The sequence below is a fragment of the Drosophila montana genome, unplaced genomic scaffold (genome assembly GCF_035044405.1).
Source record: "Drosophila montana isolate Dmon_TW-CO22-7 unplaced genomic scaffold, ASM3504440v1 contig_1761_1, whole genome shotgun sequence".
In the NCBI taxonomy this organism is placed as follows: domain Eukaryota; kingdom Metazoa; phylum Arthropoda; class Insecta; order Diptera; family Drosophilidae; genus Drosophila; species Drosophila montana.
The window spans coordinates 463,810-491,074 of NW_026996690.1; the positions used below are offsets into that span (position 1 = coordinate 463,810).

A 27,265-nucleotide genomic window follows, 5' to 3' on the forward strand; every position below is an offset into this window, starting at 1 on the left:
AAATTGTTAGCTGGAAAGTGTTACTAGGCCATTGTTGGTTTAAAAATGATGAGAAATTATAATATGAATAATTTAAAAAATATAGTAGCAGATTGCCGGAGGCGATCGAAGCATATTGATGGAAGTAAAAGTGATTGCGTTTGCTAAAGAAACCGAGCCTAAGCCAGCTGGAAACCCACTTACATATTAAAAAGATCACTAAAGCAATTAACAATAGAAATTATTCTTTAATTATTTTCAAAATATTATTGATGAAATATTTTCATGTAACTTTTGGCAAAAAAAATACATGGAAATGTCCTATTTAATCACATGAACATTCATCAATATCTTTTAATTAATATTTTAAAGCATTTTAAAATAAATTGTGAACTAACCCTTGTAATTTTCTTGTAATTCATGGCTTGAATAAATACCATGTTTCTTATTATTTATTAATATATATATGGGAAAACATAATTTATAACAATTGCTTAACTATTTATATAGAGTGGGTGCACTTAAATTCTTGATTTTTTGCTAACTTGCGTTGATGAAAGAATACCAAACTTAATCAAAATAGCCATGCTATTTCCAGATCAGTGCATCCACATCACTCAGTCAGTTAATATAGAAAAGCCAAGCCAATAAACGCCGCCCCTTTAGACAACACTCAGCTAATGGAGGGGCTTGACATGAATGCAAATATTTGTGAATCGAAAACACTTAACGCAAACACATTTAGTGATTCCCTCCAAACCAATTCGCATACAATAGTCAAATGTGGGCCGAGGGGGAAAGCAGCAGAGGGTGGTGCGGGTAATTTTGATAGTATCCACCCCAGCAGCGAGCAAGTGCCCCAAGGGGAGCGGGGACGGACGCGCCCAGAAGCCAATTCTAATTCCGAGAAAATGCTTTTCATAAAAAAATGAGGGAAACAACGAAAATATTTGACATCAAATTCGTCAAACTCATGCGTTGGCCGCCTTCCGTGTCTGTGTATTGTGAGCTGGGTGCAGGGTGCCGGGTGCAGGGGGCAGTGGGCTGGTCGGCGCTAGAATTGTGGGCGTTTGCGGGCTAGGGCTGACTTTTTGGGCAAGTGACTTTAAGGGCAGCGCCAGGACTCGCTGTTCCTTTGCCCGGCACAGACAGCCGGCGCGCTCTCGCGCACTCGCTCCTGCCCTTTGAGGCTGAAATGGAAAACGAAAATGTCTGACATTGACAAATGTCATCCGTCATTGCGAACACAAGATTGATATAGATTGGAATGTGACACAAAAATACGCACAACTTCCACCACCACCACCACTACCACCATAACCATCAGCAGCACCACCACCGCCAGCCCCTGTAGCAACCACTGCTGGGACAGGCAGCGGCGGCTCAAGCCAAAGACACAATGGCGGCAAGGGCCGTTCTTGTTTCCCGTACCCATACGCGTCTGTATTCCCCCCCTCCACTCCTCTGTCACAACGTTCCCATACGACGCACAATTGTGCGTAGCTGACGATGGCACAAGATGACGAGCGTTGATGAAAAACGTCGTCAGCGTCAGCTCCGTCGACGTCTGTCCGTCAAGTCACCCTCGTTTCGCTTGCTTCGCAAAAAAAGAAAAAAAAGGAGCACAAAAACCAACAATGGATTCCTTTTCGGGGATGAAAAGCTGCATTTTTTCACGCTGGTCTTTTGGGGCAGCTCAAAGCGTTTCCAATATTTTGAAATTCTTGTGGCTTCTGAGATCATCTAAAAAAGATGTTCTAATTTTTTTTGAAAAATATGAAACATTAGACCGTTAGACTTCTACTACTTTCTTTTAAAAAACATATACATAATATGTACTAAAATATCATAATTTACATATTAACATAAAATATGTTTAGTTAAATAAATAGATATTCAAAAATTGGATGTGTTCCTTGTAAGATAGATCAAATTTTAGGTCAAAATATTGTGGGGCACATTTCCTCTTATTGAAAAAATAAAAACAAAAAACAACAGCTATTTTTATTTTTAATACATTTTTAATATCATATATTATATTTAAATATTTAAAATATTATCATGACATTTCACATTATTAATTTTATTCAATCTTATTCAAAGAAAACATAAACTATAACTTGTTTTTTCTTTCTTGCTTATATATTAAAAATTTATCGATAACATTATGTTTCTTAAAAATATATAACTCACTTGCCGCAATCGAAATCAAGATAATAACTCTTACCTAAATCATACAGACTATATGTATATAGAAAATATTCTTCATTTTTTATCCAGTTTCTATCTTTTTCGGCTTGTTTTAGTCGGATTTCTGAAATAGTGTGCAGACTTAGTAGACTTGGATATATTAAACAAGCTCCAAGGCCTTAAAAATGTTGATCAATTTTAGTATAGTATCGTAGGAACTTTTCAAACTTCCCCATGTCAGAGCAATATTTGTGTGTGTGTACATGTGCATGTGTGTGTGTGTGTGTGTGTTTTCTTTTGTAGCCGAAAGTTTTATGTGCGTGGCACATAATAATGGTGGATTTTCTTTGTTTGACGTTAATTTTTTATTCTTGTTGCTTTTGTCTCAGCTTCTGGCGCTGCGCCCTCCATTGGCCTCCACTGCCCGCCAGTGCGAACAGCGCCTGGCAAGCTGCACTTAAGTTTATTAGAAGGAACAATGACGAAAAGGGACCGTGCGGAACGGGCTAGGCATCCCGCTAAGAACGTTAAAATTTGATTAATATATGTTTGCATTAATCTTGGGCTGCAACTATGTTAACAATTTGCATCCAGAACGTTCGTTATGCAGCTCCCTGTGAGAGCACGTCCCTCTCTGCGCCTCCTTCGGCTGCTGCTGAGAACGAGAAGGACCAAATCTGTTTTTAGATTGCAACGGAATAGTTGGGAAATTAAACCAATGTCTCCCCGGTTGCAGCTTAAGCGAGTCAACAAAGTTTCGGCCAAAGTTTTCCGTCCGTGCTGAGCGCTCCCCGAATAATAATCAAGTGTTAATTATTTTATGGTTTTCAAAAGTTAAAGTTTCGTCAAGCTCGCACCGCAAATCATCATTCGAGATACGCATCGATCTCAAGCTGCCTGGCAAGTGGGGGAGACTGTGTAAACTCTGAAGCGTGGGCAACTCCTCATTTCCTTCTGGCGACTGTAATGAAACTTCCGCTCCCAGTCTCCTCCGTACCCGTGTGCCCGTCCAGCAGCTGGCAAACTAATGCGCTGCCATCAGTTGACGATGGCATTCAGATTAAGCTGCTGGCAATGAATGAACTCGATGCGGTGATAAAAACATTTATCAAACAAAAAGACGAATAATCATTCGTGCCAAGCCACGCGGCACGAGCTGCTGCTGCTGCTGGCGAAAACCCTTCCTAAGATGGAGCTCAGTTCTGGGCTAAGCCAGGAGGCAAGCGGCAGGCGGCAGGCGGCAGGAGGCGGGCACATCCTGTAAGTAGAGGCTCGACTGTGCCTGGGTCTAGCATAGCTACGAGCACGTGATTATGTAATTTGTACGGCACTTAAAAATCAATTAGAATATTTTCGTAAGGCTCCCATTACAAATAACCAAATAAATATACAGAGCAATATGGAAATTGAATGTGTAAAGATAATCCGCTTGGCATATGTTTTTAATTCAAAACTAAATCTTGCATTATTCTAAAAATTAATATACGAACTTTGCTCGATGTCTTAATATCGCAGTAAGCCTGGATCCTCATTTGTTAAAAATTCTATAGATTTACAAAAGAGCTAAAGATCACGTCTCAAACATCAGACAGGAGGACATAAATAGAATTGTTAGTTGGGGATTGTACTTTTTAATCAAAATAAAGAAGTAAAAACTGTTAGATATATTAAAAAGTATGGAAATGTAAAGAAGAGTGAATATTGAGGACCAAGTATAACAGGCCAAGTAAATAAAATAAATAAATGTGTTTATTAAAAAATCAAAATAGAATTTATTTTATTTTTCTATGTGCACAGGTTATTGTTATTTAAAAATTTGTATTAATATTCATTTTATTCAAAAATACATGTAAGACTCAGCTCAATCCTATTCCAAAAACAAACTAACTTAACTCAAAGCAATAAAAAGAAGTCTTCCAAAATAAAAAAAAGACAAGGCATAAAATTGTATATTATAAATGCTTTGTCTAGAGGATTATAAGTTTAAAAGTTTACAAATCGCGTTGTCTCCAAACATGGGCCGCTCATGGGCTCATATAGCGATGAGCAACAACAAAAAGATCAGACGCAGCCAAAACTAAAACCGAAACCGAAACTGAAACCTTTTGAAGAAAAAGACAAAATACATAATTCGGAAGAAGATCTTCGCTTTAGCTTGTCATCGGAGACGGGGGTTAGCTGGGAAGCGGCTGTGATGGGCATTCGGTACCCGGTGCCCGGGAATTCTCGAGTCGAATGCCGCGTCCCACTGACAACGGTTATTAATCAGTTTCCGATAATGCAGCTGAGCGAGACAAGAGTTTTGAATAAAAACACTCGCGGACACCTTGCCGCGCCCCCGCAACGCCATCTCGCAGACGTCTTGCCATTGGCGATGATCTCAGAGAGGTGTACGAAACATAAGTGTATATGGGTATAAGTGCGAGCATGAGTACGACTACCATCTGAGTGTCTGCTTCGCCGGGTATGTGTCATAGTCACACTTTTGTTGTTAATTAAACGTGGCGACTGCACGCCTGTGCATCAGGCCCAGGTCCATGTCGCGGTGGTTGGATCCCGCCAATGCCGGGAATTCAAGATAAGTGGATTCATGTGTGAGTCTGAGAGCGCTCGTCGAACTATTCATAGCGACGCTGTCATTGGACCTTGCCATCGTTGCCAGCTCTTCCGGCAATTGATTAATTGCCGCGAGCGACGCACTTTTGACGCCTAAGTGGCAGGAACTTGAACTATCTGGTTGCACATTGCAGCCAGAGCCAGCAGAGGTGAGAGAAGTCCCAAATCCAATTCCAAAGTCGGCTCAGTGGCTGAGGCTGTGGCTGTGGCTGTGGCTGTGGCAACAGTAATCGCTCTTGGCCGTGCTCAGGAACAAATAAGCCAGAAGCCGGAAAGCAAAAACCCAGAATGACGAGGGAAACAATGTAAAGAGAGATTCACAAAAATGTTAGCTGGCTGCTTCTGCTGAATTTTCGGTTGGTCGTCATGTCCATCGAGTGATTTGATGAATTGCTGTCATTAATCTATGACGTACGCAACTACCAAAGGAAATGCCATCATCATCAAAAGCAGCCCAGGCAGCAGCCGGGCTGAGGGCTCAGTTCACAGAGCTCGGGGCTCGAGGCTCGGGCTCAGATCCGGGCACAGGCAGCAGTGGCCCGCAGGGAGCCGGAGTCAGATACTGGGCAAAGGGGGCTGCACCGGGGCATTGGGAAAACAATGCGTAGCAACCCAGTCCGAGCCAGGGGCTTTCGCTGGCGCTGCTCGAGTGGTGGGCAAAATGTAACATTTGGGAATTTCAGAAGGTTTCGCTTTCATTTTGCAATTTAAAGCTTTGCCCTCTGCCGAATACTTTAATAAAAAACTGGGTGGAATTGGTTTCAGCCTTTCTTTAAATAACGAATAATATGTGGAAGGCCGAAGATTCATATTTGATGTGTATCAATTTCCATTTTCAGGTTGTGATTCCGACAAATATTGCCAAATCGAATTTCCTAAAACAATTTGAAAAATGTTATTACTATTGTTGTTAATGTAATAATGTAATAACTCCTATTATTTTTATTAATAGACTTGTATAGAAGCATACGTCTCCGACTATATATATATATATATATACATATATATATATACATATATATTATATATATACATATTCTTAGTCAGTATCACCAGTACCCCCAGGCTGTTTCTATGCAAACAATTCTCCGTCTTACTGTTATTAAGATATCTTAAGCAAATTCAGCGTTTATTTGTTAAACAGAGAGCATATATCTATAAAAAAAAATATTATTTACATCGGATTACTATATATCATAGCTGGTATGAGAATGATTGGCTGAAACTGAGGTGATTGTATGAAAAACTTTTATCTTTTAAGATAACATGAATCAAATTTATATTTACAATTTGATAGTCCAGACTACTATATCATATTATTCTACAGGAAGAATCGGAAGAAAAATGAGTCTTTGTTTTGAAGACTTATTATTTTCCTAACATATCTAAAAAGCAAAACTGTATTAAATCATATTCTTTATAATATGGCTACTATATGAACAATCGGTCGAAAATAAAGCTTTTATATTAAAGCATTTCTAAGCTACAATTCTAGAATGGTATTTATTCATGCGCGTGCTGCACACGTTCTTTCTTGCCATTATTATAATCTCTAAATATAATTATTATAATAATATTATATAGTTAAATTATAGCATAAATACAAAATATTTTTGCACGAAAATAGCTCTTATTAAAACTACAATATTGTAACTATTATATTAACAATTATTAATCGTAACTGCTTTCAATTTTACCTCTGATTAATCGCTGTGTAATTTTAATCTATTCAGTCGTGACATTTTTACATGCAATTCAAATGATTCCTACAACTGAATCACGCCCAGCCAATAAATTTTTAGTGCATTTTTCCATGGCGGCCGACCGGGTGTGGGGCCGGTTGCGCATATATTTTTACATTTCAACATAAATGCATTTCATGTTTACATTTTTCCAGTGACAAGTGTCTGAATCACACTGCAACAGGAAGACATATTGAGGCAGGGGAAGCCAGCGACACTCAGCCGACAATCGATTAATCAGCGAAAAATAATAAGAAACATCTCCCAGGCAACTGGCACTGCTCCGGGGGATATGCTCGGAGGATGGAGAACCGAGATGCTGAACCGAGCCAACTCGAATGCGGAACTGACTCTGGAAAAATGAGCGACTTCAGCGTTTTGGCAGCCAAATAAATACGAAACATCAGACGACAGACAGAATTTCATATGTTTAGACGTTCAACTAAAATACAAAAATGAAAAAGAAATATGTATATATTTTATATTGCATTCGCTCACCTTCCCTCTGTGTCTTTTATTTTCATTTATATTTCGAAAACCAATTCGAATACGGTAATTAACACAATCCCAGATACGAGTTAGGGAAGTGGTTTGTGCTCGGAGAGGAAAAAAGTGTATAACAAAATGATTCGGAACGACCCTCGGAATAAAGACAACAATGAAATGTCAAAGCCAAATGACTGACCAAAACTCATTACAACAAAACTTCAAATTGCCCAAATTAATCTAATTTTCAGTTTATTGTTGTTATTGCTGTTGTTCTTGTCTTTATTCAATGTCAATGAGTTGCGCGCGTTGTCAGTTGTTTCATTCAAATCATTTCTTTTTGTTTATGTTTTTTTCGTCGATGTTCCTCGTTGTTGTTTCTCACACAATTCTCACATAATAGAAAATTGTGTATGCCATTTGTTAGCCTGTTCCTTTCATTCAAAGAACTCGAAATGAAAGCGTAAGAAATGCCGAAACTTGAGGCCATCCGTCAAAACCAACTTGATTTTTAGCGGCAAATATGTTAATTGTGCAGCTGATTCAATTGGACTTATAGATTAATTAGTATGGAGTGCCACATTGGGGGAAACAAACTATATTTATAACTAGATGGTTAAACAGTATATCTAACCTCTGTTTTATAAAGATTTAACAAAAAGTAATAAACAACATAATTTACTTGTACATAAAACTGAGTGGTTTTATAGGATAGTACGTTTATTCTAATAAATAATTAAGGGGCGTTTTTCTAAGGAATTATATATGATATATATATATAAATAAATTTATGATTAAATATTTATATTAATTGTACTCCAACAGTCTGTCTCATTTTAATTCAATTATATTTAATATTCCGGTTTCTAAAATGTTTATGAAAATATAAAAAAAATTAATTAAAAATAACAATTTTTGTTGCCCGTCCTGGCTTTAACAAAAATTAAATACCTTATTATTATTCGTTTCGTGTTTGATTGAAGTTAACATAATTTGGTTTCTCTGATTTCTTTTTGACATCTTAACTCGAATCAAAATGGTCGAGCCCTGCAAATGTCGCGCCTTGGCCCGCAGAGTCAGTCAAGTAGGAAGAGCGCAGCCAGTGCATTTTTTCTTTTGCTTGCCTCTCTTTGATCTGTGCAGCTGGAAATACGCGTGCATCTATGTATCTGTGTATCTGTGAGCTTGTATCTGCTGCAGCACTATGGCTGCGTCGCGTCGTCGACATTATTAATTTGCGCCTGCTTGCATTGCAGTTCACATGGTGAATTTTTATACGCCTTTTGGTTTGGGCATATGGCGCGGTTTCATGGCGCTGCCACGGAGTCGCGTCCCCCCTGTTGCGATCCCCACCCCATGACGTTTCATTTTTATTTTTATTTTGGCATCACGTGCGCCTGCTGATGTTGCTGCTCCTGCTGCTGCTGTTATATTTGACATATTGCCGACATTGATAGCATGAGACGTTGCAATGAAATTTGTTGTGCTCGTCAACGAGACTCGCGGCCATCACTCAAAAGGCTCAACCACGTTGCGTATTCTTTTGCGCAGGGCTCTGTCTTAGGTGCTATACAAGTGATGCCACCCCGAAATAAGTAAATAAAGGTCCACTCTTAAATTGCTGAAATGGTTAGTGATTAAGAGAAATATATTTTCTAATCAAAGCTGAGAATAGATAGAGTGTAGCCTCTATCAGCTATACTATATCGACTATACAATAGCTTTGAGGTCTTCTAAAAAGTCTATATTTTTATTTTTTTAATATAAAAAAAGCTAACTTAATTACAATAATTATTTTTAAAGAACTTTAGCTATATTTATTGATTTTTATTTAATATAAAATTAGCTTATTTTATTAAAACAATTCTTGTAAAAAATTATTACTTTAAAAAGCTTATAACTTTGCACGTTTTACTGGAATTGAACAATTAGATTTCCGTCTATTTTCAACACTTGCTTGTAGAATCTTCTAAAGCTCCATTTTAGCATATATATCTATATTTTGCTTATGATTATACTTTTTTATTATTATTATTATTTATTAATGGTCGACAAAACGAGTGTGTTCTTAACTATTTAATACATTGTACATACATTATGAAAATTAAATGCTAAAAGCCTAGTTAGAGTACCCACTATTTTAATAACATCACTGACCGATTTATTTGTCAGTACGGCCAGCTGTGCCCCTTTTCACAACTAATTTTGTCAGTGACGCTATTAGAGCCTACAGCTAAGAAGAAGGGTGTAAGAAGAGAAAAATGTGATCTTAAGTAAAATTAAAAATAATCTTAATTTACTATATTATTTAATAAAATACAATATACAACTACAACAAAAGTTTCAACGTAACAAAGATAGTTACACATATATTCAATCATATCTGTCAGTTGTCAAGTCATTTATAATATTTGTGGATATATTTAAAAGTGATCGAGGCTCGAGGTCAATGTTAGTCATAAACACCAAGATTGAGCAGGTTGTTTGTAAAGCTATGTCAGGAACTTCCCGGTTCTGTCATCAGCTGACTTTTCACCAAGATTGAGCAGGTTGTCTGTAAAGCTATGTCAAGAACTTCCCGGTTCTGTCATCAGCTGACTTTTCAACCGAATCCAGATTTGCAAGTCCTTGTCCCCAGTCCAAAGCTATAAAAAACTTTGGAATTATAAACAATGAAAAGACGACAAAGCAAGCAAGCTTAAAGTGTGCTCTTGTACTTATTAGTTCAGTTTCTATATATATGTAGAAATTCTATTTTATATTACCATGCCCGGTATTAACATCCATTTTGTAACATGTGCCCAATGAGCACAATTATTTGGGCGGACGTAGGTCGCATTTTCACTTTTCGATATACAAATAAGTGCGTAATTTCCTTATTGAAGCAGCCGGGCATAAAATGCAATTTTTCACTTTCCCTTTCTCACAGCGGCAACTTCACACACACACGCACACACAGAGAAAGAGGGCAAGGGGGTGTTGGCTCATCGAACACTAATTACAAAGCAACATCAAAATAATTATGGCCACTTCGGGCATAATAACTAAAGAATTTATACCTGCCACTGGCGGGCAGTTTGACTAGAGATTTGCTCAAATTGCTTTCACATTAAAAACACTCACACATTTCACCCACCAGCAGTAGCTGGCCACCCCTGCCACCACTGGCACCACCAACCTGTGCTGTTCTCTGTGTGGCTATTCCATTTCTCTAAGGCTGATAGGCCTACCTGGCTGCCGGCGTTGGCAATTAATACCTTTCACTCTGTCGTCCCGTTTGATGTGCCCTGTCCAGCCTATGGCCAACTCCCAACGCCAGCTCGAGGCTCGACTTTGACTCCGCTCCAGGTCTGCCATTGACCGGCGGTCATTTGTTTATGTCAACGCTTGTGCGCTTGATGCTGCACGGATTAGAAAGTAATCAGTGCCGATAAGAAGCGTCGAGAGTCTCTGGAGACTGTGTGGGTGGCTCTGGTTCTGGATGTGGCTGTCAGGGACATGCTCAAAACTGCGTGGACGCTCGCAATTTAAATTACTGTGGTGCGGCGGCTGTGACTGACCACCGCCCAGTCCCAGCGCCATTGCTAGCCACTCCTGGAACCCGGGCCAGGCATTGGGCATTTTCCAGTTCGGTTACAAATGTCCATTGGGACTTTGCTAATCTGTCATTCGCCATGATGTGTTCCCGAAGGCGGCCTTTCGTTTGGGGTTGTACAGTGCCGTTGCCCCGTCATACACATGTGCACACACACACTCACACACACATACAGCCCCCACACCCACACACTCACTGAGCAAGAGAGACACCAACTGGCAATGAAAAAGGACGAGTGTTCATATAAATGACCAAAATGCCACGCATTGACCCACGCAGAGCCCGAAAACCTCACCCGACCATGCCCCGTTCCGACATTCTCGCCCGTGGCATCGACGACATGGCAGATAAAATGTTTCAATGTCCAATCGAGCTATTTGTCAAAATACTCGCACCGGATGGACATGAACATCCGCCTGGGCAGGGACACGAGCATTTTGTTTTTGCCGCCAGGATGAAATGTTTTTAGCTTTTTGTTTTTGTTGCTCTCGTTGCATATACTATCTGTATATACTCTGATCAGATTTGATCATATTCGACACAACGCTAACACGCACTATATAGATTGGATAATAAATAAAATTAAAATTTCTGATTTTCAATCTAAAATATTGATAATAATTTTAATAACAATTTATATCGAAACCAGAAGAAGAAAGAGAAAAGAAAGACTTTGTCATAGCTTAACTGATTTCAATATTATCTGAAACGAGTTTTTGAACTATTCAGCATATTCTAACTCTTTATTATTATTTACTTAATATTAGTTTATCCTAGTTGTACTCAAATATTAACATGAAAGTTATCTCTAAAAGCCATTTCATGTACTCAACGATTTTTATTATTTATTTATGGTTGATTATTAACTCTCATAATCTGTAAATTCTAAGGGGAGTACCCCTTATGCTTTGATTTGTATAAAAAGTAAATGCAGCCATTTTTGTTTTATTTATTTAATAGATTTTATTAAAACTTCCCTTAAGGTATTCCAACTTTGGAATAGAGTGTATACATAGAAAAATATATAAAAAATTACAAATAAATATTAAATATATTAAATCAAATATTTATAAAAATATTTTCTACAATTTATATTCATTAATATTTGAGATAATTTAATTAAAAATCACCTTCTGAAGCGCTGAGTTTCCTCGAAGTTGTGTTAAAACGGGAATAATATAAATTATAGCTCACCCTATATACATACAAAATATAAAAAATATAATAAATAAACTATACAAAAATAAGTAAACTATTCCTTTACAAGTTTAAAAAACCTAACCGATCTATATATACATATATATGTATATTTGATATGTTTGTTTCAAACAGCTTAATAATATTTTATAATTTGATCACGATTCGAATGAAGAACATGAAATTTGAATTATAACCTTCTAGTGTTGAAAATGCTTGGCTATTTCATATATTAATACATTTTAATTACACGCTTCGGTTGATGGGCTAGGCAAATTGCGGGGGTATTTTAGATTTGTTCCACGCATCGCTACGTGTATAAAATATAATGAAAATTTCAACGCCAATGATGACTAACGTCTGTCTGACAGCACTGACGGAATGCTGTCAGACGGTCAGACAGTGAGACCGTCGAATAGATAGCAAGATGGCTATGAAGGGAGCAGGGCAGCAGGCGCAGCTTGGCTGGCGGTCTGTCGGTCCGTCAGCCTGTTGGCCAGGCTGCCTGCAGCGTGCACACTCCGAGTATCCTTTTCGCTTGTTCCAGAGCCTCCCTTATGGGCGTACATGATAAATGGCGACGAATTCGTCAATGTCAAAATCAGACTGTTACAAACAGCGACGGCGACGACGACGACGACGGCGATGGCGATGGCAGCGCCAGTGCGCAATGTTGCGTAGAGGTAGAGCCCTGGAACTGGCTCTCAATGGCTCTGGGTCCAGGACGCGTATCCAGGAACGTATTCAGAAACAGCACAATAACAACAGTTAGAATCATATATGAATACAAACGAACCGTCTGCTCTGTTCTGCTCCTCACGCTTCCAATGACAATGTTTCCCCCGATGCCAATGCCGTGAAGCTGCGCGAATTGAAGTCACAGCGTTTTAATATTAATGCAAATTTCTTGTTCTAGTTTTTGCACATTTCGCAGTTTTCACTTATGCAAATGCGCATATTTGGCGTACAAATCTATCTCGCACCCATTTGGCATTATGGAAAATTATTGAGTGGAAATCATGTTGACTAATTGTTCGACATTTGTCAGCAGATCCAGGACGACACATATTAAACATGCTAAAAATTGATTGATTTGCATGGAACAATAAATGTTAAATGATAACTGTTATGCCAGATCGTCAGATGATCTCCAAGGGAGGTCTGGAGATGCAACTTGTTTAATAATATTTTTTGAGTCTCCTGGTGGTCATATATCAATATCACAAGAGGTTGACATGTAAAATTCCATTAAATTAATGATCCGGAAGATAAAGAAGATTTACATTTTATTATAGGCGTTTAAATTAATTTTAAAACAAAAATTTAATAGTTGATCACCTTTTAATTTAAATATTTATTTGTTTATTGTGTTTAATTAAAAGCAAAGTCAGTAGCTTTTTTGTTGCATTGGAATCTGACTCTTGTCAGCGCATTCCTGAATGACAAAACTTATAGTTTTTCCTCGAAATGAGGAACCTGTAAAACCTGTTAGCTCTTAGGGACTTTCTTGCAACTTACATGCAAACGAGCCAAATATTAATTAGCTTGTCAACTTTAATTTTTCCCTTTCATTTCGTGGAGACTTACATTTAACAGCTCAATTAATTTGGAGCCGCCGTCGCACATGTGATCGGGACCCAAAGACCGGGCCCAGACTCTGATTTGAGTTATGCGATCCATTGACATTATCTGCGCCGCGCTCGCATGTGACAAGCGGCAACTGATTCATTCTGCGATCGAAGCTGGAGCTGGAGCTGCGACTGGGCCAAGGAGGAGACTATCGGTTTTCGGAGCCGATAAAGATCTCAAAAGGATCTTGCTGACTGTTTTGTTTTGTCGGCAACAAATGGGCGCCATTACAGCGCGACAACTTTTAGTTGTGGTGAAAACGACTTTAAGTCAGTTTTCAACTGAATAATATTAATTTGCCTGATACAGCGGGTGATCGTGGCCATTAATCAATTAATTAGTTTACCTCTTGTACAAAAGCTGACTGTCTCTTTGTCGCCATTGCAATAAAGTGAGACAATACTACAGAGAAGGGAAAGAGAGAGAGAGAAGCCGAGTAACTGAAATATAATTGTCTAAGGAAGGGCGTAAACATAAAATGCAAGCACAAACAAAAAAACACAGCAAAACAAATGTAATTAACGATATAAAAAAAAAGGTAGGAAACGTTGCTTTGCGGCACTTTTATTACATTTTTTTTTGTTTTGTTTTTTAATGGCCAGAGAACAAATAAAAGAAAAATGTCGTTCTGATTGACGAATTGCGTGCGTATAATTGTATCTTCCAGATACTTTGTTTACTTGCGCCATATTCGTACAGCGTTCAGTGTGTGGCTTTCGTTTGGTCTCCTCCGCTGGCTCAAACTTTAATTGAGCCACAACTGTAGATACGCTCGCACACGAGTGCCACAACCTTTGCGGCTCACGCGACCCACAACAAAATGTCGGATATCTTTGAAGCTATACACAATGGTAAATATAAACTAACTACATATATACATATACATATATATATATATAGATATATAGTTACATTTATATTCATATCTATAAGTGTGATTATGCTTTGTATTGCGTGTAGCTGCAAAACCCATTCATGTGTTGTAATTGAGAGCAAGCCGAAAATGAATGAAGCGTATAGAGATGACTTGTACTTGATTCGGAAGAATCTGCCCGAATCATTAAATTAACGTGTATCTTGCAAATCAAAATTGTAACCACATCAAACAAACTTTAAAGTTTAAATATTCTTATTTTCTGAAAAACCTTTAAGTCCCTTCTCTAGCTCTTTTAACAACAGAACAACATTTATTCTAAAGGTAAAATGATCAAAACTCGCATATTTAGAATGAAACATCTTTTGAAACATAGAGGATATCAATTAAAAATGGATAATGTTTACTTAAAAAATACAAAGAACAGCAATATATAATTCAAATTTATTCAATTAATTTGTCTACTTTTAAAACAAAATGTTCAACGGCAACTTATTCCTTTTCCGTCTTAAGCAGTGCACGGGGTATAAAGCAGTGCTCCCAAAATGTTGTACTGCTTGCTGCCCAGGAAAGTTCTTTGTCCGCCGTGGTTGTTGTCTTGGCTGAACGGGCACATAACTGCCAAATGGAATCAAGTAAAAGACGGAAAACGCGAGTTCCAATGGGAATATCAACCCAATTTGCAAAAAAAATGCATAGTATGATTTTGATGCTTACAAAATTGTACGCCAGCTGGCGTTTAGTGTGCCTATTTGCAAACATTTATAAATTTCACATTTCTATATCCCAAATATTATGTCAAACCGAAATAAAGTCATGCAACGTAACGCTCTGTGCCTGGCATATGTTTTTGGCGGCCTCTTTGACAAGCTCTTTTGCCGCGTTGTGGCCTGTGGAAGATGGTTCGGTCTTGGTTCTGGCTGTGCCCTTAAATCATTTTATGCTGCGCTGATTTTCTGTACATATGTTTGATTAAAAATTAAAATTATCATTTACGGCCCATTTAAACTAAACCGACCAGAGATTTTTCGCATGTCGTTCTCATTTTTGAAATAACCAAATATTCAGTGGCGACAGCATGAAACCAAAGCTAGAGGATGCCATATTGTTGTTGTTGCTGCGTGGACTACCTATTGTAAGAATTATTTCAAATGTGTGCTACTAGAAGTTTTATTTATAAACAGCTAAGCATGAGAATATTTAATAAGTATAACCTTTAAATTGGCCATGAGAATATGAATGAATGCTCTGTGCTTTAAGATAATATGTACATAATCCAAGTATTTTTTCATTCAAATGATATAAGGCTTACTTCAAGTTAGTTGAGAATTTAAATATATGTGTTTTGGTTTATGTTCATGCACTTCAGTTAGCTTACAATTATCGTAGGTCGTTCATATCTTCATCTTTCTCTAATCGTATTCCATTACACTCCAGGATTTTAGTCTGCCTTTGTTCCTTAATTTCCCAAATGTTGTCAAGTTATCTACGCCGCTGGACTTCCTATCCTCCTTCTCTTCGGAGAAAAAGCGGAATAGCATGAACAAATAAAACAAAAAAATAAAAATAAAACAAAAACAAATATTGTGACAGTTTTCGAATTCGAGGTCTGGACCTTGACTATCATAAAGTCAGTTTCCACAAAAATCGCTGTAAAAATACTGCAGCAGCCCAAATCTGGAACAAACAGAAAAAATAAAGCACACAAAAAAATGTTTCAGTTCTAGATTAATTTTGAGAAAACCTCTGTGACCGGAAGAACAAAAAAATGGTAACAGTAATATGCGCGTAGTATAATAAAAAAGATATTCAATAAAAATGTTTTAGAGCGAAATCGCTTTGTGTCGCGCATTTTTGCCATTGTTAAAAAATTGAGCATTTTTTTCGCCGGCGACCTCATTTTTTTCCTCTCATTTTCCATTTAAAATGCAGGGCAGACAAATGTTTTTACGGATTTATGAGTTTATCGCTTTACGACCGCGTCTTAGGCCCAATAAAAGTTTATTGAGCTGCCTGACGGTCGCGGCTCGAGTGCTCGAGTTTCCGACCGTAGACCTTATTTGGTAGCCGCGAAAACTGTAGCAGGGCCATGGCCCACATTCCAGCCTCAGTGTGTGCACACAGGACCTGATCCTGATCCTTGGCCGTGCAGCAATCAGTGCGAATCTGTGAATACTCCGACTCAAGGACGTGCCCGGTTATGCAAGTCTATGCAACGGATGGGCTTGCATAATAAATGCAAATATTGGCTTTAAGCCGCCCGCCGAACCCAAATTGCTCTACTTTACATTGTTCAATTGTTTACATAGTTTACAATCAGCAACGCCCACGAGCCGAGTCAATAGATCGCAGGTCCTTGCGCTTCTCTTACACAATATTCCACAATATGCGCCTAAATCCGGGGATTAGTTGGCTGTCTTCCGCCAACAATGATGCCTGTCTGTCGACAGTCGATGCTCTAATTTAAATTACCAGGTCACACTCCCTCTCCTCGTCTCTCCATCTCTTTTCCTCTCTAGCTCTGAGTGTGCCCGTTCTATGGCTGCTTAAACATTTCCTAAAAACTTACCCAGTTTTTGCCGCAGACTTTTGTTTCGCTAGTTTCGTGCTCGAGTTTAGATGTTTATGACATTGACGAAAGTTCTGCGAATTTTTATTATCATTTAGTTTGCTGTAAATACTTATAGTTATTTTTGTCAAAGATTTGCCAAACCTACCCATGCAAAACAAAATAAAAATGAACACCGCAGAGTTCTAGAAATCATCAAAAAGCGTGGCCTACTTCTAACAAAGGCTTTTCGATTCTTGGAAAAATAATGTGAACGGGATTATTTTGTAAATCGGGTTGGTTTATATGATGTCTAAACGATTTTCTAATGGAAAATAATAGCAAAAATATAAAACAAGAAAGACATAGCCTGACGGGTTTTCAGATATATGAGGAGCTTAGGGAAGAAAACAAAAAATGTTGTCATGCAAAAACCAATTTTTCGATTTGATTTGATGAAGTTTTCTTAAAACACAAAAGATTTATTTAAACAAGAACTTCACTTTCAACTGATCGTTCTTATGACAGCTATATGCTATAGAAGTCTGATCTGGCCATTCAACAGATTGAGACAAGTTTGCATAAAACAGACAGAAGGACGATCCCATAAAGGTAAAATATATATTCTTGATCATGAAGAAGAGACGATCTAGTCAGGTTCATCTGTTCCTCTGTCTGCCAGTCTGTGCTTCTTCGTAATCTCGTCGATCTGAGAAACTACAAATCTTACAGAATTGAAATTAAAATATAAGTTATGCTCAAGCCGAACGGATAACAAATTTATTATATTTTTCTGTTCGGTTTTTTAATCGTAATTCAAAAGTTTTAATTGCTAGATGCGTCAAACTTGGTATGTAGGCTCTCGTACCATATACTGGTATGGACATAAAATATTTATCTTTATGAATATGTCTCCCATTCACTCCTGAATTGAAAAAACTCAACTTCCTTTTGTGTGTATACTCACTTTTTCGTCATATGTCATATTTATATAAAATATGCATATCACGAACGTATTTCCTGTATAGCTGGGCTAAGAAAGAAGCGGCGTGTTTGTGTGTGTGCGTTTTTTTTTTTATTATATTCGTAATTATAATAGTTATAACTACGCAAAGAAACAGTCAAAGCTAAAAAAAAAATACCGATATACAAATATGAATGGATTATTTTTATTTTTAATATTCATTGTATTGACAAATTATATTCTTTTTTTGGCTTAAGCGATTAAAAATATCTTGTATGTATTTCTTGAGCATTCAACAGGGGCGGGAATGGGAGTAAAATTTGTGTAGAGTAAACAGAATCCCTTCGTCTTCGCCTGGGCGAGTTGTCAATCAAGGTCTACCTGAGCGACGCGTGTGTCTCGTATTGAAATGATGTCTTGTTGACGGACTTCGAAGGACGCGGTTCGCGCGACTCGACTCGTCTGTTTATGGAAAGTAAATGTACCGTGTCATGGGTCCTTAAACATCTTAATTGCGCACGTATCCTTCGCCAGCGACGCGCAATTGGTTTCCAAGGCGGAAATATTATTGCCACGTCGTAAAACTATAAAACTGTCCGCAGGGGGCGAGACGCAGTCCAAACTCAGATGCCCAGTAGAGTCTTCTAGGACACCGAGCCAGCTCTTCTGCAAATGAAACTTGCGATCGCCATCAACGAATTCGCTGAATTCAGTCAACGCGCGCGACTCCGATTCCCGGGCGTACGACTCGTCAACGAAATTGCATTGAGAACTTACAGCGAACTCGTAGGTGGCCCATAGTATTCCATGGCACATTTTTAATGAAAGCAATCCTTATTAGCTGTTGATAGTTGCTGCGATACAAAACTAACACTACCAATTTCCCATTCTAGACATATTTTAACTATGGGAAATATTGCAAGATTACAACCAGATATCATCTTTCTGCAATCTAATAAAAATATCTGTAATCCTTTATAATCAAAAAAGAATATTGAGTAAATTTAATTTTCAGATATTTTATTGAGCATTCCTTATATTTTCATTTTACTATTTTTAGTCTTAAATCGATTCATGTGTATTTCACTTAAGATTCCATTGATTTTGATTGATAAATAAAAGAAAAGTAATGTTTGGTCATGCTGTAATCCTTTTAATTTATGACCGATAGTTCATTTGGGAGCTATATATATAATGCTGTGAATTCCCTATTCCAATATATAAAAAAAATGTATGGCTTGCAATCCAAACAATGCAAATATATTTAAAATTCTAGATTATTTAAGGAATACTCCAATGCACAAACAAGTTCAATTTATCCCATTAAGTACACAATTACAACATATAGGGAAAATAAAAAATCCTCATTAAATTTATATGCCTTAAGACACATTACCTTACTACATACAACAAATATAGTATCTAGATTAAAAATACACATATAATATCTAGCTGAAGGCCATAGCTACTATTGCTAGTTTAATTTTCCCTTATCTTAGATTTTATTATTTCAATTTTTAAATGTAAGGCTTGTAACATTTTCAGTAAAACTTTAATTATTTTATTTAAATTAAAAAAAAAATATGACAAGGCAAGGTTCGAAATCAAATCTTGTGGTTTTTATCTGACAACATAATCCGATTCTGCTGGAATATATAAATCTAGAAACGAGAAAGAAGGACTATCTTCGGCACACTGTATAATTGATACCCTTGCAGAGGGAACCTTTTCATAATGCTCATAATGTTTTGCTTGTATCTAAGAAGCACAGGGAAAATAGCTAATGCCGAGTATGGTTAAGATATCTTGAAAAACAAAAAGTTTTCAATACAATAAGTTGATTTTCGACCCCTCGTTCGTATGTCAGCTTATAATACAGTGTTTCGATATTAATAGGATTTTGTTTATTCATGAGGAGCATAGTAAAACTAATAAATTCCGAGTTAAGTCAAAATATCTTGATAAACAAAAATGTTGTTCCTTTCGACCGATCGTTCCTATATCAGCTATTTAGTGGTCCGATCCGGTCGGTTTCGACATATGTACTGTCTGCAACAGAAGTCATACCTATGCAATGTTTCAAGACGATAGCTTTAAAATTGAGAGACTATTTTGCATAGAAACAGAAGACGGTCATGGTTATATCTAGATCTAGAATAAATATACTTTGTGGGGTCAGCGATGTATCCTTCTATGCGTTACACATTTCATGTAAAAATATTATAATACTCTATTTATATATTAAAGCTTTTTCGAGACACAAAGGACAGTTGATTCTGATCATAAAGATCAAAAAAGTCCTCCTTCTATAAGCATTAAACATTTCATAGATAATTTATAATTTCTGGCAGGCAGTAGGGTACGAACTCATCGAATTACATGTGTACTGATAGAATTTAAGTACACTTCGCAAAAGTACGTCAATAAAAATAAATAAAAAATATTACAAAGTAATTTAATATTTTAAATCTGTAATTGTTGCGCATTTGAAGATATTGGTAGTCTTAGCCCATTGCCACACAGAAGGTGTTAACATTGTCGAATGATTGTCACACAATTTATTTAGGGCCATAAAAAAGTACAAAGCAAGAGCTGACTGTAAATGCATAATTCATTCCATTGCAGCTACTTTACGAGGACCTCATTACGATGAGAGCGAAACAATGCGAATAAGTGTGACAGAAGCAATTAATGCGCTAAGGAAATGTCAACACGGAGGATGACATTGCAGGCAGGATGACATTGAGCGCAAATATCCTAACGACAGCCAAATAAAGAGAACAGAAGCCGACGACGGCGACGACGACGGCAACGATGAGCCAAGGACGAAGGCGACGCGTGACGCATTGAGAGAATGTTTGTACACACAGCATAATAAGGAGCACAGCCGAGAGGTCCTTAGCAGTTGCCTTGACTTTGATTGGTGCCGTGCTCCGATCGTGATTATCCAAGGCCAGCACACCCACGCTGGCTTTTCCTATTCGCTCATTCAGCCTCGAAGCGAGTGACCTCGACAGGACTTTGGATCAAGGCCAGTGAAATTGTCCTGCAGCCGAATGAGGCATGCCAAATGTGGCAGCAGCCCAGGCAAACGAGTAGCCAAAGCTGAAAATTACTTCATCTGGCCAGGGAGCGTTGCTGGCCAACACCTGCAGTGCCTGGGCCTGAATATAAATGAATATTCACAACCCAAATCGAGACGTGTGCATCTTAATTGCTAAATCAAACAAATTTTAAGAAAAATATCATTTTCCCTCTCTTTTCACAAATTAGCCGTCGATTGAGGCAATCAAATTGATGGCATTTCAACGGGTTGGGATTGGTCCAAGTTTTTCGATTGGGATTCGATTCGTTATACGGCGAAAAGCTCACGCTGTGCTCAGATTAGACGCTCTGACGTTTATACTATATATAAATCTGACTCCTAAAATTTACAACACTTCAATATGCATGTATTTTAATGCCCTTACATAGGGTATTCTCACGATTTCACAAGCTGGGTAACGCTTTAAAGGCAACATCGGAGAAGCACCATCTATACATAAATTGTTTAAATGAATTTAAAGCCAAGTGCATTAAATTTAATTGAACTTTGCACAGATTCCTCCTGTAGGCAGTATCTATGCAGCCGAATTGGATCTATATATCAAATAGTGTCAGGAGTCGATTCTCTATTAAACATTTTTAATTATAGCTTATGTTATTGATGTTATTTCCAACTTTACATCTGTCCAAAAACTGAAGAAATACTACATAGACAGACTTAATATTTTGATCGTCTGTAAGGGTATTTCATCTTCGGTATCCCGAAGACAGCTTTTTCTTCGTGTTGTTTGTTTTGTTGTTGCTGCTGATCATTTTTCTCAGCTATTTTCGTTTTATACGCAGCTTGACGTCGCATGTTTCGGTCTGATAATGAGTGGCGATGTTGTCGATTGTTGTAGTTGTTGTTGTCGATTGTTGTTGTTGTTGTTGTTGCCGCACAATTAGCATTTGGGGACGGCGTAATGAGCACTGAACTATCTACGACTCCCAGAGGAGAGCCAAGCAGCAAAAGTCAACTTAAAAGCCACAGCGTGTGACCCTCGGCCGAGTAAACGAAGCCAGACAAATAAACAAACAAACAAACAATCGCACGATTTGGAGTATCTTAAGCGATACTTATGTAATGCTCCAACAGAGAGGGGCGCAAACAGATTTCCAATGCCAATTTGTAATATTATGTGAAATCCTTTGAAGTTGTTTGTGTTTGTAAGAATTTATGTGAACTCTTTATTGTAATTGTGCACCTAAGAGCTAGATATTTCTTCATTATCTGCAGTATTATATGATAATTATTGCAATATCCCTGGGCGCAGCTAATGATATTAACGGCTCATCGCTGGGTATTAACACATTCGCCTACTTCAGGCGCGTGCCTGTTTTACCTTTCCTTTACGTATATATATATATATTGAATGTCCAGATTATATGCCGGATCTCGACTGAGCTAACCCTCATGAAAGTGATAGGAAAGGGGATGTGCCGTTGGCCTGCAGCGGGCAGCGGGCAACGGGCAGGATGGGGTACACACACACACACACACACACACACACACACAAACACAATGGGATGGTCCCGATTCCACTGTCAAGGTAATTTATTAATTCGGCAATAAAAACGCACGAATCGCTCGTCCCCTGGCTACGGGGTGTGTTGTGGTTGGAACACTCGCATGTGGGCCTTACAACTCAATTATTGTTGCCAAAAGTTGACTTCGGCTCGCAATCGGATTTAGCAGCATTTCGTTGCGTTTTTCCAAGTATTTCATTCCGATTATCTAATCAGCTGAGTGATAAAAGTCAATCGCCCAGAAACGAAACGTTGAGTGTCTGCGGTAGCTACAAATTTAAACTGCACCTGATACGAAAATCCGATAAAATATGGAAAAGGAAGGAAGATTCGGTCAAGTCATTTGACAAGCTGACGAATTGCTGAAAGAGATTTACTGGCACTTCTAAGCCAATATGAAAAGCTGGCAGATGTGCGAGCTTAACTATGCAAAATCTTTTAAATTTTACACACAGTTAATTTTAAATTAACTTTGATGATGCGAGTCTTCAAATTTAGGTTTTGATGTAGAATATTTTATTTATATAGGTGACATGAAGTAGTTATAAATCAGAAAACAGTTATTAGTCTGTCATTATTCTGTCTCAGAATTGTTTCTTGAGATATATTTAAAAATTTGATTACTCGTTAAAGAAATATTTTACAAATATATAAACAATTTCTATACTTAAATTAATACTTAAAATTTAAAATCATGTGCTATTTATTAAACTAAATAGACTGTTTTAATTTTTACATTGTTTATAAAAAAATTAACATAGGAGACTGAAAAGCTCTACAGAGCTTTGAAATATATCTTTTTAATTTACTTTCCTCAAATAAGAAAACAAGCTCAAGCATTAAAAGGAATATTTTACAGTATAAATAGTTTCTTATCCGATTATTTGGAACCATCCAACATAGTTTAATTTTTTGAGTAATTTCCTAGATGATTGTGCAAACATGGGTGAAAATGTTATAAACCATTTTTGATTTAACTGCCAAAATCTCGGATCATTTATCAAACAATAAATTGTTGGTTTTCTTTTATTACATCGAATAAAATATAGATTTTTGAAGGTTAAGAAACTTGGTAAGAACTAAAATAAAATTTCTTAATCATCTTTCTGAACATTATCTACAAAATGTAATTGAAGATAATAGTAAGAAAAGCAATATGGCTGATATGTTCTTTACCGATTCCCTTTTGCAACACACATGAATAAAGCGCGATTTATTCGAGTATTTGTTACAAACATCGATGCCCTATCTATAGAGCTGAAAGTGTTTATAGCAGGGTCCTGTGCGCTAGAAAGTGGGTTGTCGTGGGTCGTGGGTCGCGCTCGCCCGGGCAGCGGCCTGTCAAACTGAAAAACGCCATAAATTCTGGCCCGGCTGTCACCGAACGTGCGCTCTGCAGCAACAATAACAATGGGAGAGGTAAAGCAAATGCCGAAGGGGCCAGGGGCAGGGGCCGGGGCCGGGGATAGCCGCACAATTCGCACATGCACAAACTGCACACATATGCCAGTCAATTTATAGATATCGGTTGATAAGGGTGCGGAGGGTGGGCCTTAGATCAGAGTCGGGGGTGGCTGTAGCCGCCCCGGCCACTGCCCCGGCAACTGCCTGCGCTGTTGCTGGCTAAGCGGATAACAAAGTCGTGTAAACTCGCCTTTTGGCCAGTCAATTTGGCTGAGCGGCTTACGGGTCAGCTATGCAAATATGCGCAAGAGTCCTCGAGGGCACTTGCCCAGGCCGCACTGAAACCCGCGCAAGCAAACAAAAAGCGCAACACGCGACGCAACAAAGGATCACTGAAGATGGCAACGGGCTGCCAGAATGGGCTTGGAAATGGGTAAGGAGCACGCGCAATATTATCCTTTCGCAGCCCTTCCGCCCTTGCCTTGCCTTGATACACGCAACCAGTTCCAACTCTAGGGCTTCTATCAAGCCAAGCTACCCGTGCTGAAGCGAATACTTTGACGATTCCTAGAACGAATGGCAGCAGCTTCGCTACGTTGCAGGCCGGAGAAATTTTTACGAATTTGCTGCTGCCGCGCGGCGACAATAAACGGGCCAAAAGGAAAAGCCTTTTGTGCCAACCGTTTTAGCAAACGTTTACAGTTTACAGTTCTGTTTATGTCTTTATGATTATTGCAATTAGAGGAAAGCAGCAAAACACCCAGCAGCCGTCCCGCTCGCCCACCTACCCGAGGCTCGACTTAATTACGCGCCCGTGGGACGTCCTGCGCACGTCTCAAGGCAACTCAAGGACACGGCCCGCGCAGGGGAAATGCTCGGGCGCGGATAACTTGCTGCAACTCGCGATGATAATGGGCGCGATGGGTAGGTAATAAGCTGCGCAGCAGGTAGGCCGGCCATGAGAACTCGCCACTCGGCCGGATAAAACGTTGCCAGGCCGGATAAGCGCTGCGCTACCCCTGCCAGCAATAAATCTGGCTAGGTCCTGGCCGGAGGGGTAGTGCGCGCAGCATGTGTCAAAGTGTCATGCGCAGGGATATTTATGCGCTATGACGAGCGCGTGTGCCGTTCGCAGTCCGCAAATCGCAGCTCGCAGTTCCACCACTCTGGCTATATTAAGGCAGGATCAGAGAGCAGAGCAGCTCATTCGCAAACGCAGCAGCGTCGCGCACACATCGTTCATTTCGCTTAGAGGACATAAGACACAGACGCAATGGCAGCCACCAATACGCACAGCCACAGCTACTATGCCGACAGCATGTACAACATGTACCATCACGCCCTGCCACCCACATACTACGATAACACCAGCAACGGCAGCAGCAGCAGCTACTACCAGAGCAACTCCATGGCTGCCACAGCAGCCAGCTGGCAGCCGGCGAGCTACCAGGCCGGCAGCTACGCACAGTACGGCCCGGAGAGCTACAGCGAGAGCTGCTACTACGCCAACTACCAGCAGACCGTCCTGCCACAGCCCGAACTCGCTGCAGTGCCTCAGTACCAGCCGCCAGCAGTCGCCGAGCCCTTCACCAAAGCCCACTCGCCCGCGCCCGTCAAGAGCCGCAAGCGCAAAGCAGAGGAATCCGCTGCCGATATCATTGCTGCCGTGGAGGAGCGACCCAGCACCTTGCGCGCCCTGCTCACCAATCCCGTGAAGAAACTGAAGTACACACCCGATTATTTCTACACGACAATCGAGCACGTGAAGAAGCCCAGCAAGAGCAGCTCCGCCGGCGAGCTGTCGCCCTGCTATGAGCAGGACTATGCCGTGCCCACGCCCTCCACACAGCAGACGCACATGTCGCCGCAGCGCAGCACCAGCGAGGATGTCGACTATCTGGACGTCTACTCGCCGCACAAGCAGGCCAAGCATGGCGACTTTGTTACACCGCCGCCGGCTGCCACCACGCCCGCGACGCCCGCCTCTCTGGTCGATGGCATTGGCATCAGCACGCCACCCCAGTCGCCGGCCGAGAAGTCGCATGAAATCAATCATCGCATTGTGACAGCTGCCACGGGCAACAACGAATTCAATTGGTCGCACATTGAGGAGACTCTCGCATCAGGTAGGCATCGCACTCCTCCCACCCTCTCTCTCTCTCTCTCTATCTCACTCACTCAGACACTCTCCCTCATTTACAACTCTCGTACTTACTCTTTACTTTTCTTCTCTGACTTTTTGCAGATTGCAAAGACTCCAAACGCACTAGGCAAACCTACTCCCGCTACCAGACGCTCGAGCTGGAGAAGGAGTTCCACTTCAATCGGTATATCACACGCCGCCGTCGCATGGACATTGCCCATGCGCTCAGCCTGAGCGAGCGCCAGATCAAGATCTGGTTCCAGAATCGACGCATGAAATCCAAAAAGGATCGCACTCTGGAAGCCTCACCCGAGCACTGCACCAACGCCGGCTACGGCTCGCTGTTGCCGCCCCTGGATGCCACCACTGTGCCGCCACAGCCTCAGCCGCAGCCACAGCCGCATCCACAGGCTGCTGCCATGCCCTATGCCGCCTATCCCGCTTACTTGCCCGCCACACAGCAGAGCTATGATTACCCGCAGCAGTCGCCGCCGCTGCCACTCCCGCCACACTTTGGCCAACAGTACGAGGCGCAGTACACACCGCAATATCATCAACAAACGCAGCAGCAGTGCAGCTACCAACAACAACAACAACAACAGCTACGGCAACAGCAACAGCAGGAGCTGAGCACCTCCAACCAGGCGCTGTATCATCTGCCGCTGCCCTAAGTCAGCCCGCACACACACACACACACACACACTGAAGCACACACACACTGAGACACACACACAACCGGAACAAACGCGCCACAAATTCTCGACCATTTGCCGGTGACACGCAAATGTCTAACGAGATGCTGCGCAGTCGCAGTTACAGTCGCAGTCGCCGCACAGCGCACTCCCTACGGTGCCCAGGACACAAGCATAGGACGAGTGCGCATGTGCATAGGACGAGTGCGCATGTGCATAGGCCGAGACCGAGGCCGAAGCGACTCCTCGACAACCTCTGATACCTCAAAACCCAGTGGCTGGCCATGGGTTACGGGTTACCCGTTGTCTGTTGCCTGGAGCGTTCGATTATCATCGAGCCCAGGAACTGTGGCCGGGCATAGATAATGCAACACAGCTCAACTTGGAGACTGAAAAACGTTTTGTTTCTATTGTACAGTTAATATATATAAATCGATTATATTATTCATATTTATTAAAATATATATTCAAAGTACTTGTACTTGATCGAATTTATCAAAAAGACTGCGCGTTTTTCTTAGGAGTTCTTTGTTTCAAAATACTCAGATAGATTAATTAATATTAAATTGATAATTATTTATTTGCTTGTCTTTAA

The 27,265-nt window shown here is 39.8% G+C and overlaps 1 protein-coding gene across 1 annotated transcript; it reads left to right on the forward strand.

The window, feature by feature from the left end:
- The first annotated feature begins 23,972 nt into the window (after nt 1-23,972).
- ftz (fushi tarazu) lies at nt 23,973-26,869 on the forward strand. Its single transcript, XM_064700437.1, has 2 exons — nt 23,973-25,961; nt 26,081-26,869. The coding sequence occupies exons 1-2, from the start codon at nt 25,109-25,111 to the stop codon at nt 26,647-26,649; spliced, it is 1,422 nt and encodes a 473-aa protein (XP_064556507.1). The 5' UTR covers nt 23,973-25,108; the 3' UTR covers nt 26,650-26,869.
- Nucleotides 26,870-27,265: the final 396 nt, after the last annotated feature.